Raw genomic sequence first — 21,550 nt, 5'->3', positions numbered from 1 at the left:
TCAGCCCATGATCTTGTGCAGTGCTCAGCAGACTACTCTCTTCAGCACCTGTGGCTCCTGGGTCTACCAAACTCATGCTCTTTTCTACAACGATGTGTTGTCCTTCAGTATGAAGAATGATTTGTGTTGTAACTCATGGCCTTACTAATGCTTACTGTTGAGGGCCTTGAAATAGGAGCTTTTCTGGGCTAGATCATTCAGAATCTAAGTAAATTCTAGGAGGACTGAGGGTCAGAAGGCCCATGTATGTTCCATGGTTCAGGAAAGCCACAGAGTAAGCTAAGTAGAGGTTTAGATTGCTTTACCCCTCAGTGGGTAGTCAGCATGCTTTCAGGAAATGCAGTCTCCCTCAGTTGCTAGTATTCTTTGAATAATAATCAGATGAGTTAAGTGCCCGTGGTTCATGCCTGTAATCCTAGTTGCTTGAAAGATCTGGAGGTCAAGGTTCTAAATCAGCACAGGCAGAAAAGACTGAGAGTCTGTCTCCAAAAATAGTGAGTAAAAATGGGCTAAAGGGTGGGGCTTAATTGGTAGAGCACCAGAAGAGTGAGCAAGTGCTAAGCTCTGAGTTCAAACTCTGGTACTGGTGGGTGGAAGGTGGGGTTTGTGAATGTCATGGTATCTAGTTCTATTCAACTGCATCTTTTTTGGGGGGGCGGGAAGGGGGTCTGGTCGTGGTGCCTGAACTCTGGGCCTGAGCCACAGTGCCACTTCTGGCTTTTTTCTTTTTGCTTGTGTGGTGCTGAGGAATCGAACCCAGGCCTCATGCATGCAAGGCAAGCACTCTACCACTGAGCCACCTTCTCAGCCACCAACTGCATCTTTTCCTTCTGGAGGAAGCTGCTCAGCCCTGCTATTACAACTAACCAGACCTTGATAGGCTCCTGACACCATTTAAAGCATGAGACACTGGTTCAAATGATGCTTCATTTGCATAGTTAGGATAAGTGTGAGCCTTCTTGCCTGACTTTAAACCTGTGGCAGGTGTCTTTGACCCAGATTTGGTCATCAACAGAATATTATGTAGGTAGTATAATCATCCCTAGTATAAGGCTGAGGATACTGAGGTACAGGAAGCTGAATTCACACACCCCATCTCCCAAAGCAAATTGACAGAGCTGAAATGCAAACTCTGAAATCTGTTCTTTAAGACATATGCCCTAAACACATAGTCTAAAAAGTTCTGGCATGCTTAACGAAAAGGATTCTTGTATATTCCTACTGTACCATGTATCAGAGATGAGGAAAAGCAGGTTGGGATTTTTTTAATCATTCTTTTTTTTAATGCAGTGGATTTGTTCTTTCAAAATCATTGTCACATTTATTTAACTCATTGCTTTGAGATACTGAAAAACATTTTATTTCAAACATGCATCATTAATCTTGTAGTGGTATCCCTTAGTCAGGCATTTGTGCATAAATGAGATTCTTACTAGGTCTGCCTTTTCGAGGTCTATCCAGTGACAGAGGATTAATGCCATTGGTAAGGAGGACAGGAGAGGGGTTACATTTTCTAGGGATGAGGAATGAAAGTGAGGCAAATTTCCATTATTCCCAGAAAAAAATCCAGAGAGATCCCAAGCGAATTGAAGCAGTAACCTCTTCAGAATATCAGCCCTTCCCAGAACATCACCAGAAAGGTAAGGGAAGCTGTAGACCACCTCCAGTCCATTCAGAGCAGCCCAGGAGCCTTTGGCTAACCTGAAACGCAGACCTCAGGGAAAGTCTTGTGCTAGGCAAGGGAGATTAAAAAATACACTCAAGGCTTCTTCACCTATCAACCCACAATGTAGGGGCAAAACACCATTCCCCCTCTGAGACAACTCAGGCTGTCCTTTTGCTATAATCACTTCCCTTTAAACTGTCCTCATTGTCATGCTCAATACATGTCAACTTCACACATCAAGAGGATACCAAAAAGCCCACAGTATGAGTTACCATAAACTCAGCAATGCTCCCTATACAGTCCTTTGCCAGGTCTCCCCAGGCCAGCCCTGCAAGATGGAATATGCTTAGGGACAAAATTAGGTATGTGCAAAGAATGGGAATGACTATCATAGGGAAACTGTCAGGACCTTGGGATGAGAGATAATTATGGAAGGAGAGTGCCCACCCTGTCCCTAAGGAGTCTTTCACCAATCAGAAAAGAGAATTCTTTAATAACAGCTCCCTCATCCCCAGGAACCACTAATGTCTTCCCAGAAAATGTTTCCAGGCAGATGATAAGTGAAGCCAGAAAGAAGAAACAATAATCTGGAACAGGAGACACAGAGGCTCCGTGTCCTGAATCCTACTGAAGTCTCCTACTGTGCAGGGTGCAACCTTGTCATCCAAGCCAAAGATCTGCTTTGTTTCTCCTCGTTTTGTCTTGCCACCTTGCAAGGAGTTGTGCCTCTATAATTTTCCCACTGATAAGGGGCTGGATTTACAGGCAATCATCCAGGGATTTCGGGTGCATGGTATAACTACTTGTGACACTAAACCCTGTCCTCAGGGCCTCTTTAAACAGGCAGGGATCATAAAGTCAGAGACTTTTATGGGGCTTTGAAGTGACCCCTACATCTCCAGATGAGCCATCTAAACTGATTAGAAAGAACTGCTTATCTAGTTCATCACAGTTTACCTTATTGATTTCCTTTCTAAAAATGTGAAATATAAGAATATGTAAGGGAGGCATTGACAATCATTCCCAGCCCTCTATTTGAATGTCTTAACCTTTGATATTTTCTCTTCCTGATTGGTTTTTCTTCCATGAATATATAGGTTGGGTGAGAATATATATTTTCTATAGTGCTGTGTATGAATGTATGCATCCTATGCCATACATATAAGTCTGTATGTGCTATACTTTTTCTTCATTTAAGAAAAAGTCTCAAAACTAAAATAAAAAAATGAGAGCAGTTGAATACCATCATGTATGTAAGCGTGTGTATGTGTGTATGTGTGTGTGAGAGAGAGAGATTAAGGGGGGGGGGGAATTTAACCCAGGGTTTTTGTTTTTTCTTATGTATCCTCCAGTCTCTCCATCCCAGGCAGCAGACAGAAAGACAGACATCTTTGATAAAGGCCCCACTAGACCAGATATGCATAGGTAAATTACCTCACACACCCACAGTAATAGATTTCTATTAATACACCCAAGACTCAGTGTGGCCCACTGGAGTGCTGATTCATAGATAAGGTTTAACTGTATTAAATAATTACTATTGTATTAAATAATTATTTAATAATTTGTATCCTATAATGGTTTTCTGTAAACAAATACTAAGAAAAAAGTTTATATTGTCTGTTTTTGAATTGCTTTAGGTTCTTCTCCAAGATAAAACTTTGCTTCTAAAAATGGATCCTATGTAAGGCAGGCCCAAAGAAACATAGGTCCTATGGTTTTCCTTAGTTGCAATAACTAGTATATGTCTGAGTCAAGCAGAAAAGGTCAGATAAATTGATGTTAGGGAAATGAACCCTAAGATATGTATTCAAATGTTTTTTCTTTCATGTGATTGTTTCTAACATATTTATAAGATATTTCTTTGTTGCTTTGTATGTCCCTCCCCCACGGTATAACCCCTGCTTTCACTGTATTTGATATTGGTATAATTTGTGGAGGGGAAGGGAAAAAATAAATTGTTTAAATAGGGATACAGGTGGACCCATTGCAACAATGAGATGTACAAGTTGTTATGTTGAAAAAGGAACTTTACAACTTTGGTTGGGGGGGGGGAGGATTCAGTGGGGTGTGGGGGGAGGATGGGAAGGGATGGGAAGGGGAAAAAAAGGAGGAGTCTACAATGCTTGATAAGAAATGTACTCACTATCTTGCCCATGTAATTGTAACCCCTCTGTACAATATTTTCACAATAAAAAAATTATATGGCCATATATATTGAAAAAATAAAAATAATAATAAAAATGGATCCTAGGGATTTAATCACAGATATTTTTAGGAAAATGTGTGGAGAATAAAGGAGATTGATTTTCATGATATGTAACTCTGAAATGAGATAATTATAGCTAATGTCTTGAAATCGTCTTCCAGGATATGGCCTTTGGCTTTTAATAGAATTCGCCTTTGGAATGGTAAAATAATAAGAATAGCTAGTATCTATCAACTACTCCTTATTGGCTTGGCACTGTATCATGTTCCTTTAGTTCCTTACAGTAACCCTATAAGGTAAGCACTGTGATAATGCCCATAGAACAGAGGAAAAAACTGAGGTACTGGATGTGCTTGTAGTCATATGAATGTATCTGTAGGAAACAATGCTTAGTTCAAGTAGCAGAACGAGAAATATTGCACAATACCATTGATAAAATTAATAGGCATGCATGCACACATACAATGCAATTTAAATTTTATGAGAAAACAGACCAACAGAACATCAAAGGTCATCTATGAGGAGGCTAGCAGGAGGGGGAAGTGGCAATTGAAATAAACAGAGAAGAGGGGTCTTGCCCAGCAACGAGAGCAATGTCACAGGAATTGAGCAGTCAGTGCTGCCACCCTCTTCCCTCAGTCAGACAGATCCTTCTCCTGTAGTTCCCATAAAGCTGTTGTGAGGGCTCAGGTATGCAGCTCACACCTGTACCTAACTTCCTGGAGCAGTAACGAGCACTTCTTCAGACTAGATGTTCACAAAGAAAGTTCATTAGAATAGCAACAATAATCCTTCCTGCTTCCAGGAACTTATTTTTCTGTTGCTAACCTTTCAAAAGGAGTTGTCCAGAAAGAATAACACCTATAAGTATAACTGGAATAATTTGGTAAAAATCTGTCCCATCTATTCATGTGGTAAGTTCTTTGTACATGTCAGAAAGTGACTGTCTCACAGTTGTATCAGGAAGAAGGAATTCTATAAGGAAAGAATGAAATGTGGAGATGCTTGGTTTAGACTCTCTGGGAGTCTCCTGACTTACCTCAATAGTTTTACAGGTGTCCTCCAGCTGGCTGATAATGCCCTGGACTCGATCATTGCTTCCCACAAGGACAGCGATGCCATCACTGAGCTCTGACTAATGAAGAGAAAAGAGGACTTGAGATCGTCGGGCTTGTCTAATCACCACTAACTGTGGATTTGTCATTGCACAATCCTTGTGGGAACCTTAATTTAGAGCCTTGTGAGCCTGTGAGGACCCTGTGGGACTCCTAGCAAACTTTGGCATTAAATGCATTTCTGTGGGAAGAGCTTCCACAGCTTTCATCACATTCTTACTGGAGACTGTGACTGTTAGAAATGCAAAGAACCCTTACTGAACACTGAGACCAGTATATGTGAGCTCAAAAATTTTAAACATTGTTAAGTGGATAGAGTCTAATATGTGCCTTTAGGATCCCAAAATGAATTATTTCTCTAGTGTAGTGCAGGACCAGCTTTACTTATATATACACACAAACATATATGTGTATATAGTAAACATTCATTTTTTCCCACAAAGCCTTTTTATGGGACTACTGTGCTAATATGATGTGTCTGCAACAAGCACTCACTAGACTAAGTCACTGCAAACCTATGCTACTGGTTTTAGGAGAGAAATTTCAACTCAGAAATTCCTCTGTTCTTTTGGTCCATCAAGTGTCATAGTTACCCTCTCCCAAGGCTGGCTATGGGAGTGATGGGGGGCACAGAATGGGGACTTGGGAATCTGCATTCCTGCTTCAACTCTGCTCTTCTCTATGATATTTGTAATCAACTTGAACTTTTTCTCATATTTAAAGGGAGAGGTATGGACCAATACAGTGATAGTAAATCTTTTGATAGCTGCAGAGCCCTATTATATCAAAATGAAGCTGCTCTAGTTAAACTGGAAGAGTGAAGGCAGTGATTCCCACTTTGTGTCATTCTAGCCATGCTATGGGTTTCCAGGTTTCTGAGGGAAGCAGTATGAAATGGGTACCATCCAGCTTTAACATGCTAAGGCTTGGGAGTCAGGGGGATGAGGAGAAGGAAAGAATAAATAAAAACTAAATTGAAAATAAATAAATGTAGATATCTTGCAAGGAGTGATTATTATTATTACTACTACTATTATTAATGGTGTTACTAAGGAGGTTGATTTGATTTTGCCTCTGGTCTTCACAGTAAACTACTGATTAAATGTGGAATTGATTATTTTACCTGGATTAGAGGATCTGCTTAGATTGATTATTAGAATTGATTATTCTACATGGAATAGAAGATTTGCCAATATTCTCAGTGCTAGGAGCTGCTCATCTGTTGGCCCACCAATCATATTTTTCTCTGCACAAGAGTGTAAGTTTTGACATCAGGTTAGCAGATTGGTGATGAGTAGATGAGAAGGCTGTATGTTGTCAGAGTGGGTAGACTGTGGCTGTGGTTCTGGGATAAGAGATGTGTGTCATACCTTTTAGCAACTGGCCTAAGCAATATGAAAGTAGAGTCTTAAAGATGCTCCATAAATACTTGTCATTATTATAAGTCAGCCCTGCAAGGAGTGGGTGAGAAATGGTCTTGAAGAGGCCCATAGGGAACCTTTTTGGGTGAATGGCCCAAGTATTCAGTGATTGAAATTTTTTTTTAAAAAGTATTCAGTGACTTGGGCCTGCACTTAACACAGCTTGTTTTCAGAAACTTTCAAAGGGCACCGAAATTGGTGATTCTGCTGGGTGCTAGACCTGTAATACCAGCAATTTAGGAGGCAGAGATCTGGGGATTGTGGTTCAAAGCCAGCCCTTGTATCTCCAAATAACTCTTATCTCCAATTAACAAAAAGCTGAAGTAGAGCTATGGCTAGAGTGTTAGTCTTGAGTAAAAAAGGTTCAGGGACAGTGCCCAGGCCCAGAGTTCAAGTGCCAGGACTGGCAAAAATAAAATAAGAAGATAATTCTGTCCTAAACTTTTTCACGAACCTTGGCATCCTCACCTTTCCTAGACTTCCCTTTCTTCCTGCAGGGAATCTGATGTGGTCTCATGCATGCATACCAACTGCAGTGTCCCTTCTGACCCACTTTCCAGTGTCCTGTAGCCCTGCAGGACTCAAGCTCTTCCTTTCCACAGTAGAACGAGGATACACCAGCACTTAGAAGAGCTGAAAGAAGTGGCTAGAGTGGCTCCTACCTTCTGCCTCTGGAACACGTGAGTAAGTGGAGCCACCTGGCAGTCCTTATGGGCACCAAACACCTTGCAGAGGGAACAGGTGGGCACTTCACAATTGAGACAGTAGATGTTGATGCGTTCCTCTTCATGATCCTCGCACATGGGCTGATCGGACTTCTTTTCTGGCCTAGGAGGAGGTAGGCAGATAAAGGCCCATTCATTTCTACTGGGGCAGCACAGAGACAGGTAATTTGCTTTGCTAACCCCAGCTTGTCCCTTAACTTCACAATCCTTTGCAACAAGACTTCCAGGGTCCCTTTCATATGTTCACCTTCTAAGCTTAACTTCCATACAAGTTTAGTGGTGGGTGCTGACAAATCTCTAACATGTTGGTTGGTGTGGGGCTAAGGCAGAGACTGGAGTCCATTTAGTGACGGATGTCACAGGTGATTCTAGAGTAGCTAATTTTCCTTCAGCATTTCCTGAGGGCAGCTGAGACCATGTGTTGGTCAGATATAAGCAGCAATGACCAGAGACGTAAGAGTACAGGTGTTTTCTGGCTATGCAGATATTGAACACATGGAAGCCACCACAAGGCTCCATTTAATTTCTGTTTGCTAGTCAATGTCTTCCTTTCCATGTTATAATATCCACTGCGAGCTACTTCCTATATCCCTTAGTAGGTTTTTCTTGTTTTGGTGGCAACACAAGCCTAGAGGCAACACCCACTTATAAATAAGTACACAAAGAAAACATCTGGACAACTTTTGACAACAGATTTGGAACAAACATTGCTTACATTTTTTAATTATGATATGAAAGTGGCTGAGTTCACAGCTGAGGTTTGGGGCAGGCTGTACTACAGGAATCTACAGCCTGCTCTCTCCAGTCTCTGACACTGTTGCAAGTCACTTACTGAGGGATAGCACCTTGTCTTGGTGAAGCAATGCCTGCAGGTAGTGCCTTTATAGTTAAAATGATCTTAAAGCTTAATTCCAGCCCAGCTTCTCCATCTGGTATTTATGTGGTAGCCTTGGGTAAGTTATTTCACCTCTTTGGCCTTAACTTTTGCTAGACTCTAGAACTTGTTCTAAGTGTCTCCTATTTGGAAGAATAAACCAATATTTCACTATTTTTTTTCTGGCTGAAATCCCATTAATGTGAGAATAAGGAAATGAAAAGGTATAGAGCAATGACAAAAAGTGAGCAAGATGACAGCAAAATAAAGATATCTACAAAATGTTGTAAATTGGGAACATCTGGATGAAAAAAGTTGCTTACTTGATTTGTATCTTAGTCTTGCTAAGCATCCACAGTGGGGGGATCCTAACTTGAGCTGTGGAGCTGTGCAAAGATTCTATAGTCTGTGTCTTCAGGCAATCTCCTACAAGGTATCCTGAAGCTAGAAGTGTGAGCAAAAAAAAAGAAAAGTAGTGGACTTCGTGCACACATGAGAGATTGAGGATGTGCTCCAAACAACAATAGAGCAAGCCAGTAAAGAAGAAAACCTGGGATCCAGGAAGCCAGGTGTTTGGCCCAAGGAACAATGAAGGAAATTCCCAAGTAGAAGGTAGAATCCAGCCATGTGAGGACTCAGTCTTCTACAGTGGGGTGGAAAGCGAATAGACTATGTCTATGATTGGTATAAACAAGAAATAGAAGCATAATGATAATACACAGATGCCATTCTTGATAACCCACATCTAGAGGAATGAAAAGTGGTTGAGTTTGAGAACTAGCATTTGAGGGCATGAGAAAGTAGGGAGGAAACTAAATTTTCATTATAGGCTTTGTAGTACTGTTTGAATTTCACAAAATCCTTATGCTACTTACAATCACAAAAACATTACAGATCTTTAATAGGATGATACTGCTAATAATCACCACCTCAAAGGATTGTTGGAAAATTAAAGAATTATACATGATTCACATGTAAAGCATTCTGAATAATATCTAGCACAGGGCATATAATAGTTTTACTTACTATTGTTTGAAGTTAATGATTATTATGTTCATTATCAATATTAACATTAGCCTAATTAATGACTTTCTAACTCCATAAACTGTAGCTAGTTCAGGATTACAGGATTCTAGATTTGTCTCTAGGTCTTCTATATGAGGTTAGAGATAAGAGATAAGCAGTACCTCATAGTCCATTATTGATATTTCCTCCCCTTTCTGTTGACATCTTCAATCACCAGAGAGGGACTTATGGCACTTTATACAGCCAAGGTTATTCCAGGGTCATCTAATGTATCCTGAAGCCTCAGAGTTCTGGTTGCTAAGGCTGCCAGACTCTTTGGAGCAACTGGTTGTGCTCAGACATGTGACCAAACCCTCTGAGCAACCTGTGGTTTTGCTACCAAGTTAAAATGTCCCAAAAAGGCAAGTCTCAAGTTGATGAAACAGCACATGAAAAGCTTGATAATCATAAACACTGCCATTCTATGTACCTTATTGTTGAGAATTTGGTATATAACTTTTATGCAATTTGCTTACATTTTTGACACACTCTACTAAACTGACTTCTTAGTTGAGGTAAGGATGTCTTGTAGTTTTACTAATACTACAAGTTTCAACATCTCCTCTTCCCTAGATTTTAATTCAAATATTATTATTTTTCATGTCTCAAGTTCCCACTATGGTGAGCAATGAGACAGAAAATTATTGCAATAAATAGAACACTCACTGCTGAAAGAGCTGAAACTGTGCAATGACTATTCTGTGCCAGGCAATCTATTAGGTACTGAAACAATTGTCATGTAAATTCTTTCCAATAATTAGTTGGTTATTAATTGGCTAATTAAATTTTTAAGAGACAATGTGGGTATTTGCATTTTAAAATAAAAAGAGCTGATCTGTGCAGGGACAAATACTTACCTTCTTAAGAGATTTTTTGGAAGCCAAGAAACCAGTGGCTATGATCTCTGCAATATGCCATCAGCAATTCTTCCTCAATCCCATCTATATCCTGGAACTATGTAATTTAGCTTTGAACCTTAAGCAGAAACTAATACCCATAATAAGTAGAATAATTGCATGTTAGATTCACAGAACAGCTTTCCTTCTGAGAGTGCAAGGCTCTAAGCACTCTGCAGATGTTCCATAAACACATGACCCCTAATAAGAATCACAATGAGTCCATTTCTAGACAGTCTCCATATTCCTACCAGCACTGTACACTGGACTGATGTGTATACAGTGGTAAAAGTACCCTCACGCCATGCTTTCTAGGAATATATCCTTATAGTGTTGCCTCTAGGAAAGGAACTCTGCAGATAGTGTGGCACAGTGAATATGAAGTCTCAATTTTTCAATGAATGACTGCATATTTCATATAAACCAGTCAACAAATGAATGCAAGAATATTCAGTAAATATAATTTAGGGACCAGAGAAACAACCTGAACTATATCTCTTCCCCCCACATTTCTCTAAATTTCAATAGCCAATAGGATAATAAACTGTCACAGGATTTTTAATGTATTTTTAATCTAGACAATTTTACGGCAGCACTGTCTGAACTCGGAACTGGTCTATAAAGTTTTATACTAGAATTTTACTCCTATGTAGGATCTGGAGCTACAAAGGGCCTGTGATCTGCAAATCTGTCAAAAAAGACAAGGCCATAGTGAGAAGGCTTTTTCAACATCACCATCTTGGTTGATGTTGATGAGTTACTTTATTCTTAAGTAAAAGGAAAGTACAAGTACCAGCTCCTTTCTTTCCTCCCATAAGCAATTCTAGGGTCCCACTGGAAGGACTGACTTAGAAAAACCTTTTTCTATGACACAATTGATCTGTGATTGGTAAGCAAGCGTTAGTAACCCATTAAAACAAACAAACACAAGCATAAAATGATGTGGTATGAAAAGAGCCTTTACCTGGTGGACTCCTGCTTGTAGATGTCAATGATGTTTTCTACCAGTAGGTTCCTCTGAAGCCCATACACCCCATGTCTATCCAAAACCACTTCATGTCTACAGGAGGGGCAGCGAAATCGTCCCCCCGATGCCACGGTGGTGCCTCCTCTTGTGGGTAAGTAGGGGTTTGAGGCCTGTTCTTGCCAAGCAAGGAAAGAGGAATTGAGTCATGCCACTGGGAGCTTTCTCTGAAACTTGTTTTTATACTCTGTGTCTATAAACGACATGAACTACTACTTCAAGCTTGCCATGAGATCATCCCTCAGGACTTTATTGCAAGTAGATCCTGAAACACGGGCCTAGCCATGATCCATGGCCATCTGCAACACACCATTGTTAACACAAAGGACTTTTCCATTTGGTATTTTCATAACTATAAGTTTCAGTCAAAACTTTAACATGTTCATATCTTTAGCTGTAATTTTATTTTCAGTTTTGAAATATATTCAGTGGTGAGATTATTAAAGTAACAAACACCATCTTCAGAATTAAAACACACTTGAGAGGGAGGATAGGGTTGACAACTAAACTCAAAGAAAATCTTTCAAATTAGTTGAAAGGAAATGCAGCCTCATAAAGTTTTCTAAAGGAATCTGACTTCAACCTAAACTCTGGGTTTAGAAATGGAGAGAATCTTTCCACACCCTCCCTTCCAAATTCCAAACAAACTTACCTGGAAAATGTCACTGGCACACTTCCTGCACAGGTTATGCTGACAGGGGAGAATGACCACAGGTTTTGTGAACATCTCTAGGCAGATGGGGCAGATGAGTTGCTTTTCCAAGTTATCCATAGTCTGCTGCTCTTTGGAAAAAGACTTGTAATTCAGAGAAGTGCTCATCTCCTGGCCGTCCCTGAATGTGCCACAGGGGAAAGGAGTTCAGAATGGCTTCTGTAAGTGTTTCCTGGAAATAATTCCCAGGATTGTATGATCAAGTGTCCTTTACATTTCTCTCGGTGGAGGACATTGTTTCAGGCCCTGGTTCCCAGTGGGTGATGGAGCTGTTTTTAGCAGCCCAAGGTCATGTGACCATGGGCTGACTTGTCCATATAAGCCAGTGACAGGAGGATGGATTCTGACAGGTGACGAAGAACAGCAGTCAACATTCTTGCCCTCTGGAGTAAAGAGAGTGGGTGGGAAGGAGGATTACAAACCCCATTTAGATGGGGGCTTGCAGAGGGAAGGAGGTGGAAGCTGACAGTTGTCAACAACAAATGCAAACGTGTTTGCCTGGTGCCTGAGCCAGGCCCTCTGTGAGCAGTCAATAAGAACCTGGTGACAGGCTTCTACAGGAGGAGGGAGAATGCAGCCCAAGAGTCTAAGTATAATGAACTCCATTTCTGGCTTGAGAGTTTAGGAAGCGAATCACCAAAAGTAACATGATAGTGCATTCCTAGGTGGAAGCAAACAAAACACCATCAAGTTAATCATCTTGCCTCTATACAAGCACTATCTAAAAAGACTTATTTAATATTAAATATTTCATCATTATGAAAGTTGTGATCTGGGGGAAAAATCCAATTTAAAAGCTGAATTCAAATCCTTTCATCATAAAAGTGTATCCAAGCCAGACGCCTGTAATTCTAGCTACTCAGGAGGCTGAAATCTGAAGACCAAGGTTCAAAGCCAGCCTGGGCAGGAAAGTCTATGAGACCCTTATCTCCAATTAATTAGTTTAAAAAAAAAAAACAAACAAAAGCTGGAAGTAGAACTGTATATCAAGTGGTAGAGTGCTAGCCTTGAGCACAAAAACTCAGGGATAGCACTCAGGCTCCAGTTCTAGCCCCAGGGCTGGCACAATAAATAAATAAATAAATAAATAAATAAATAAATAAATAAATAAATAAATGTATTTATATACTCAAAATTTAAAGAAATTTACTAGTAAATAATGAATTTTTTCTAAGTTGTGTTTTAAAATCTTAGTACAGTTTTTCCTCTTCCACATTGCTTCTTCTCTAGCTTCTCTCTCTAACTTTTCCATCTAATACTTTCCACCACACATAAAGACAAAAAAATAAAAAACAAAAAAAGGATAATCTTTAAAAAAATTAGTTTGCAGCCATAATCTATAATGAGGTGGTCACTGATACAAAGATAAAAGACCAACATTTTCACTTGGCCATGCATTAGGTTACAACTATCAATGTTTTTGACAAATAATGCCCATGTTTGATCGATCCCCTTCTGAAATACCCATGCAGTTGACTCTTCTTCTAAGGCGATTTAAAAAATGATAGCTTCTCTAATCATTTCTGACATTGTTGGTCTATTCTTGAGTAAAAACATAGGATTCTATATTTGTCATGGTTTTGTAAAACATATTTACTCTATTTAAAATTTCTGAATCAAACAAGAAGAAAGAGGAAGAGGAGGGGAGGAGGAGGAGGAGGGGAGGAGGAGGAGGAAGAAGAGGAGAGGGAGGGGAGGAGGAGGAGGAAGAGGAGGAGGGGGGAGGAAGAAAAGAAGGAGGAGGAGGAGGAGGAGGAGGAGGAGGAGGAGGAGGAGGAGGAGGAGAGAATCCATGCTTGTTTTTAAGGTGATGAATTTGCATTCTGTTTCTCCATGATTTCAAAACCTTGACCAAGAATCCATTCTGCTAACTATGCCTAGTGTTTACTCACATTGCCAATAAAGGGTAAGTCAGTGTGACTGGGCATGTGTGTTCACAGTGCTGTGTGCACAGACCACTTATCGACAATCTAGTAAGCTCTATTACTAAATAATAAGTTATATGTATTCATAAACATTTCAGGGATCTTTGGAGGATTCTCTTAATGTGTCCAATATTTATTTAGCATCTATGGTGAGGAAGGGAATTGGTGAAATTTTCTCACTGAATTCATATAGTCACCTACCCTGGGCAGTTAATTTCTGTTTATCATGGAAGCCTGAGTACACTATAGGTGGTATTTTCTATGAAGGTTTCTACTATAAAAATAAAAGACTTTACAATCTTTACAATCTTGTATCTGTTAGGGGTCCCAGAGGAACATAAACTATAAAAACAGATACATAATTATAAGTGGAATTTATTTGATTGGTTTACATGATCAAAGTCAGGGTAGTCCCTAATGGTTGTCTACTAGTTTTTCTATTTTTATTTTAAAATATTTTATTTTATTTTATTTTATTTTATTTGTGAACATACTGTACAGAGGGGTTACAATTACATGGGCAGGATAATGCGTACATTTCTTACCAAGCATTGCAGCCTCCTCCTTTTGTTTACCCTTCACGTCCCTTCCCAGCCTCCCCCCTCCCCCCCATATTTTTATTTTAAAATATTTTTTATTAAGATACAAACAAGCACACAGTAGTCTAGATTTCTTTATACTATGAATGTGCATAATGCATTTCATGTGACATTATGATGGCTGAGACATCATTAGATAATATAATCTTATGGGAATACCATTGAATATGCACTCAGCTCTATCAGTGACTAAAATGTTGTGTAGCAAAATTGTAGACTATAGCAGAGCCTATTCTGATAGGAAGAATTCCTTCCTTCAAAAAGTATTTATTAGCCAGGCACCAGTGACTCATGCGTATAATCTTAGCTTCTCAGGAGGCTGAGATACGAGGATTGTGGTTCAATGCCAGCCCAGGCAGGAAAGTGAGACTCTTATCTCTCTTATCGCCAATTAATCATAGAAAAAAAAAAAAGCTGGAAGTGGCTCTGTGGCTCAAGTGGTAGAGTGCTAGCCCTGAGCAAAAGAGACCAGGGACAGTGCCCAGGCCCAGAGTTCAAGCCCCAGGACTCACTTTCCGTCCCGCCCCCCAAAAAAAGACTTTTATCAGGAGCCAGGGACTGTTGGCTTGTAATATAAGCTACTCAGAATGCTGAGATCTGAGGTTCACAGTTTTCAGCCAGCCTGCAAAGGAAAGGTTGTGAGACTCTTATCTCCAATTAACCACCAAAAAGCTAGAAGTAGAGCTGTGGTTCAAGTGGTAGAATGCTATCCTTGAGCTAAAAAAACTCAAAGACAGAGCCCTCAGTTCAACTCCTAGGACTGGCACCAAAAGAAAAAGCATTTAACATTTGTCCCCATTAAAAGGTAAACAAGATACAAGTCATTATCCCAAGGAGCTCAGTCTAAATAGAGATAACAGCCATAATACAAACCAAAATAGTAAAGGAGGATTTCAGAGTGGGAGATATGAGGAAGGCTTCATGGATGAGGGTTTTTTTTTTGTTTCTTTTTTAACCCATCTACTTAGGAACTAAGAGGGATGGATATGCAGTTTGGTAGGCTTTCCAGGGAAGGTAGAGAAATAGACATGGAGGTGCAGGCATGAGGGAGTCTCAGAGGATGTGGTGGTTTAGCTTGGTGTTCAGGGCACATTGCAGATGCATTAGCAGGCCATGAATACTGGACTCAAGTTTTTAACACGTAATAAATTAGACACCAGGAAGTTGTTTAAAGGTTCTCACAATGATGCTTCCATGAAAGCGTGTGTTGGTTGGGTTAATCTTGCAGTGGTTGGGGAGGGGGGGGATGACTGAGGTGACCTGGCTAATGGCCAGATTGGAGGCTGTTTCCCATAGTCAAGTGAGAGCTCACCAAGCCCTGGCATGGGTTATGGCACTGGGGAAGGAGAGGAAGAAATAAGACTCTGGGGTTGGTATGGAATCCACAGAGATGACTCAGCTGTGAGCCACCGGCGATGACACAGGGAGGGTTAGAGAATGAGTCAGGAGCTGCTCTTCTCTGGCTTCCTATCTACCTCACTGTGTGCTTTGGGGAAATGGCTTCACCAGGCTGGACTTCAGTGATGCTGGAGTGCATCACTAACTTAGTATTTGTAGATTGAAAAAGAAATGAGTCTCTGAAACTTTTGGCACTGTCATTCCCACATTGCATTATTTGCTGTAGATTTTCAGCCTTTTCTCTTTTTCCTCCCTTCTCATTTGCTTTCTGTCTTCCAACTTTTTCTTAGCACTGTGTGTGGTGGCTACAAAGGGATATAATAAGCCATGTCATGAATAATACATAGATCCCCCTCCTCATCCTTTGCTTTCTAACTATTCCTCCTTCTTAAATACCAACAAGCAATCTATGGAATGGGTGTAAGCACTGTGAGCAGAACACAGGGAGACTAGTGCTCTGCTTTAGGAAGGTACCAGAAAATGTAGGTCTACTTCATCAGAGTCTAGGACACAGGGACCACTCTAGAATTTACTCAGAAATTAAGTCATCTTCAGGGCTCTGCAATTTGAAGTGCACAGGACCTCTACAAAGTCACAAAAACCAGCACAATGACCTGGAAGTCACTACTCCCTCCTCTTTCCTTTCACAACTGTCAACATACCTTAAGACAGGGCTTGAAATTGGTGGAGTAGTTACACAGAGAGCTGATGGTGTTTGAAGCCCTCTTTGTTCTTCATTCCTGAATCCTCCAATCTGGGATAAGGGTCTGTTTAGAGACAGTGAGAAACGGAAGCAAAAACACCACTATTCTCTCCTCTTCAAACAGCTCTTGGTCTACCATATAAATCTGGGAAAATATTGTGAGTCCCTAAGAAGATGTATAGGCATCTAGGTACATTTGATATTAAGATATATCAATAAGATGGGTACTGGTGGTTCATGTCTGTTAATCCTAGCCTCCCAGGAAGCTGAAATCTGAGAATTATGGTTCAAAGCCAGCCCAAAGAGGAAGAAAGTCCATGAGACTCTTATAACCAATTAACTGCCCAAAAGCTAGAAGTAAAGTTGTGGCTGAGTGCCAGCCTTGAGTGAAAAATCTCTGAGACAATGCCAGATCCTGAGTTCAAGCCTAGTACTGATGTAAATAAATAAATAAAATGATAATTTATTATATAGTAATATACATGTATGTTAATAGATATTTTTATATATTAAGACATATGTGTGTATGTAAATAAAAAGAGAAAGAGTCTGACCTTTTAAAAACTCTAGCTATCAGACTAAATGGAAGAAGGTTTCATGAATATTAGGAGGGTCAGGTTATATGAAAGACATGGAGCCTTACAGAGCCATTCTGACACTAAACTACCAGCAGGTAGGCCAAACTGCACAAGTGACCAGCACAGCCTTCCACAGCACAGCCTTCCACAGGATTGCCCTTGCTTTAGACTTTATCAGCAAACTTGGCTCCTAGCTCCCCTATACTTCTGACCAACTGGCTGCAAATTTGGGCATTCATTCCCATTATTTCCTCAGTTTAATAATTTTCTAAAGTGACACAGGACTCAAGAATGCATTCTAGTTATGATCTTATGAGATTAAATAAAACAAAAAGAGAGATACAAATTAAGACCAGACAAAAGTAGAAGCACACACGAAACCAAGTCTGGGTTCCCAAGTGTGAACCTCCTTGTTCTCTCCCAGGAGAGTCAAAATACACCAACTTCCCTGCACTGGGAATGTCACTTCTGCTCCTATGTTTGGAATTTTTAATCTGTGTTTATTGATTAAATCATTGACCATGTGACTGAGCTCAATCTTCAGCCTTCCTGGCCTCCACAGAGGCTGGTTAATGTGACATGGTTCAAAGCTCCAACGTTGTAATCATATGGTTTGCTCTCTTTGTCCTGGTCAGCCACATCCTGAGTCATCTTATTAACATGAATTATCAGGGCTCACAATGAATAACAAAGACATATCCATCATTGAGGAAATTCTAAGCACCCTTGTAGGAACTTGGAGCAAAGGCCAGCAATTTTTTTTATTATTATCCAATCAAACCTCAATGTGTTCTTCATCTTGAGAAGGGAAAGAAGGGAATTCTGAAATTATTTTTATTTCTATATAGGCACAACAAATATAATAAACATGTACTAAGTACTAATCGCCTAGTAAAATAGCTCTAATAGGTATTATTATCACCATGGAGACAGCTGGGCCTCAGCAAAGTGGTTGTCCACAGTCATATGGTTGCTAAATTGTGATGCAGACTCAGAGACAATCTTTTGACTAAGAGCCTGTGATTTCTACCCCAAAGCTAGGCCACACCTACACAACGAGACTGACGCTCTACAACAGAATTTTTGGTGATGATAAAAACGTTCTCTGTTGGACACTAATAGCTACTGAGTAATTGCAATGGATAGTACAACTATGGGATTGACTTTTATGCTTTGGTTAATATGAATTTATATTTAAAGTGAGTAGTGAGCCTGCCTAGCAAGTACAAGATCCTGAGTTCAAACCCCAGAAAACCCCGCCCCCAAAATACTTAAATGGAAACATATGGCTAATGGCCAGTATACTAGATGGCCAGTCCTAGAGCCTAAGATATGGAAAAAAATCTTGAAGAAAATAAAAATGGAGTTGAAGGATTCTCTTAACAGAAGCTTGAGGACTCCTGGTGGATTCTGTACTCTCTAACTAGGATGACATCAAGCCGCATTAGCATCAGATAATTAGAAAAGCAATACCAATTCTTTGCCCTGACTTTCAAAATAGGTCAGAGTATTGTGGATACAGAAGGTATTAGAAAAGGCCCAAGGAGACATTGACCAAAATGAACTAAGCAACTCAATGGCAGCGATGGGAGGGAGGGAACAAGTGGGAAAGAGGGAACAGCTGATGCTATGCAAAACAAAAGGAATGTACATATCACCCAATGTGGAAGAAATAACTCTATTGCAAAGCTCACAGAACTCATAAATGTTATAGACCATGATAGACAATTTGCCCCATGAAAGTTAGAATGTGTTTGTGACTTTAACTAAGCTTCACTATCCCACAAGACTGTGGAATTGGGGAAATTATGTAACCACTTAATCACAATAAAAATTTTGAAAAAAATCCTTAAAAATCCAAAGCCAAATGAATAAATGGACTAAACTAAAAAAAAAGAAGAAGAAAGAAAAGAAAAGAAAAGAAAAGGCCCAAGGAATCAGAGGATCCCACTATCTCCTTTGCATCTCTTTACTCATGTTCTCTTTTCATTTACTCATGTCCAGGCTTTGAAAATACTAGAGGTTTAGTTTAACAAATAGGCACATAATCAAGCAAAACAGGACTTATGCTTAGATACAGGGTGCAATTTATAGCAAAGCAGTGAGGTAAACAGAATACAGATCTGATATGAGAGAAAACAGCAGGGCATGGAAGTCTTGCTCAACCCAGCAGAAGTAAGAAAGCTGGTGGTGGATTAAATCATTAAAAAAAGGGAAAGAATCCCAGATCATGAGAATGTAGAGGCACAGTATTGGAAACTACTAACGGAGGCTTAGAAAGGCTAGAACACTAACATATCAGTGACATCTTCTGGGGCAACTCCAGTTAAAGGTCCTGAAGTTATTTTAATTTCATGCAAAGCAAAGAGCAACACTCAATCTTATGTAAACTTAAACTAAGACAACAAGGTTACTAGTTCTCTGCAATACTCATTTACCTCTCCACCTACCCACTCACTTATCTATCTATCTCTCCACTCATCCATTCACCCACCCACCTGTCCATCCATCCAACCATCTATTCTCCACCTATCTATCCATCTGTCTCCATCAGTAAGAGTATTGTGTTGATCTGTGGAGAAGGTGAACTTCACTTGAAGTTTGAATGAGTTGACATTCCTAGCACTTTGCTTTGATTATCAGTGCTGCCAGATATTAAATCTGATAATAGAAGACACTTGTTGGGGACATAATGTCATTTCCTTTGGTATCCTAGATCTCAGAGTTTATTTCAGGAAAAAAACAACACTATTTAATCATTATTTGTGTTAAGAATTTACTTCCATGTTAACAACCTTAAAAGTTACTAAAACAGGGCTGGAAAGGTGGCTCAGTGGTAGAATGCTTGCCTCGCATACATAAGGCCCTGGGTTCAATTTCTTAGCACCACATAAACAGAAAAACCTAAAAGTGACTCTGTGGCTCAAGTGAGAGCACTTGCCTTGAACTAAAGAGCTGAGGGACAGCCCCCAGGTCCACAGCTCAAGCCCCATGACTGACCAAAAAATAAGTTACTGAGACAAACCACCAACTCTCTAGTAAGAAGATTCATGACATCTCCTTATGTCAAAGATCTGATTCATGACAGCTACAAAAATACTTAACAAGGTAGATCAATCTTTTCAATTTAACTGTTTGGCAAGAGGCAGCTTGAATATATGGTTTAACTTTCTTAATGAAAATAAAACCTTATTGAAAATTGAAATGAGTGAACTAACTTGAAAAGCATTTAGCAGAAGCTAACACTGGCATTGCTTTCATTAGTTTGCAAACTTCTGATTGAAAATTTTTTTAAAAAATCTTAGTTATTGCTCCCTCAGAGCTTATTTATAAATTTTACTTCATCATAAAGATCACAGAGGAAATATTTGAAAACTAACATATTGTATTTTTCTCTGAACATATCTTGGCATAATTCATTTGTAAAAAGTAAAATGACAGCCAGATGCTGGTGGCTCACGCCTGTAATCCTAGCTTCTCAGGAGGTTGAGATCTGAGGATTGCGGTTAAAAGCCAGCCTGAACAGAAAAGTCCATGAGCCTCTTTCTCTCTCTCTCTCTCTCTCTCTCTCTCTCTCTCTCTCTCTCTCTCTCTCTCTCTCTCTCTCTCTCTCTCTCTCTCTCTCTGGCTCTCTCTCTCTCTGTGTCTCTCTCTCTCCTGTCCAGAGGGATTACAGTTACATGAGTAAGGTAATGAGTACTTTTCTATGGAGCATTGTTACCTCCTCCTTTGTTTTTTCCCTCCCCTCCCTCATTGTTACAATAGGTCAACCTGTATCCTTGTTTCAGCATTTTATTATTTCCTTTCCCCTCCCCAAATTAGAAAAATGTATGTACAACATGCAGGGCACCGGAATCAAATACAGTGAAATCAGAGGTTATACCATGGGGGATACAAAAGAAACAAAGAAATCACAGAGTATATTAAAAACAACAGCGTCAAAGATAAAACCTCTTCTGTCCCTATCTTGGGATTCATTTTGCTGAGCATCATCTTATATGGTCATATGTACATAGCTTTTGACCTTTTCTGTTTGTAGTGGCTTGTGGCTTAAGTGGTAGAGCGCTTGCCTTGAGCTAAAGAGCTGAGGGACAGCATAGCGCCCAGGCCCAGAGTTCAGCCCCATGACAGACTAAATAGATACATACATACATACATGCATGTATACATAAATAAAATGGCAAACCCCCAATGTAGTAATTACATTAATCCAGGATTATTCCACTGGTGTATGTCTGAAGTCCTTACTTCAGCTCTAGGCCCATATACCCGTAAAGTCCCCTATACCTCAAATGCTTCAGATTGGCTTCCCTGAATTCACTCTTGCAAGCCATTTTGACATGTCCCTCCTTACATTTTAAATCTCAAGGGAGAAGTTGAAAAAAGAGAATGATGTTGGGGGTGGTTATGGGGGTGGCTATGATATATGCATGTATGAAAATAAAACAATGAAACACATTAAAATTGTATAAAATAAAATAAACACCCCAGTACTACTAAAAATAAAATAAGAGAATCCCACAAATTGTCATATTATCCTTAGGCAACATTAATCACTGTGAACACTAAGTAGGGTCTGATACGGTCTGTCCCCTGCTTCTCTCTCCAACCTGCATTCTTCAAAGAAATAACATGTGAAT

The 21,550-nt window shown here is 39.8% G+C and overlaps 1 protein-coding gene across 3 annotated transcripts in view; it reads right to left on the bottom strand.

Annotated features, from left to right (window-relative positions):
• Positions 1–12,060, bottom strand: part of Trim55 (tripartite motif containing 55) — a 38,674-nt gene extending 26,614 nt beyond the window's left edge. The window contains exons 1-4 of one of the 3 annotated variants that reach the window (XM_069990822.1): positions 11,648–12,060; positions 10,936–11,108; positions 7,074–7,239; positions 4,915–5,010 (exon numbers count right to left, since the gene is read on the bottom strand). In XM_069990822.1, the coding sequence (XP_069846923.1) occupies positions 4,915–5,010; positions 7,074–7,239; positions 10,936–11,108; positions 11,648–11,815 (603 nt within the window). In that variant the 5' untranslated portion in view covers positions 11,816–12,060. The remainder of the gene's footprint in view (positions 1–4,914; positions 5,011–7,073; positions 7,240–10,935; positions 11,109–11,647) is intronic. The other 2 variants (XM_069990823.1, XM_069990824.1) reach the window with 2 other exon arrangements.
• Positions 12,061–21,550: the final 9,490 nt, after the last annotated feature.

Source organism: Dipodomys merriami, unplaced genomic scaffold, assembly GCF_024711535.1.
Source record: "Dipodomys merriami isolate MVZ:Mamm:240054 unplaced genomic scaffold, mDipMer1.0.p SCAF_4, whole genome shotgun sequence".
NCBI classification, from domain to species: Eukaryota; Metazoa; Chordata; class Mammalia; order Rodentia; family Heteromyidae; genus Dipodomys; species Dipodomys merriami.
The sequence above is the reverse complement of the archived record's forward strand: the minus strand, read 5'-3'. Positions and strand labels throughout refer to the sequence as shown.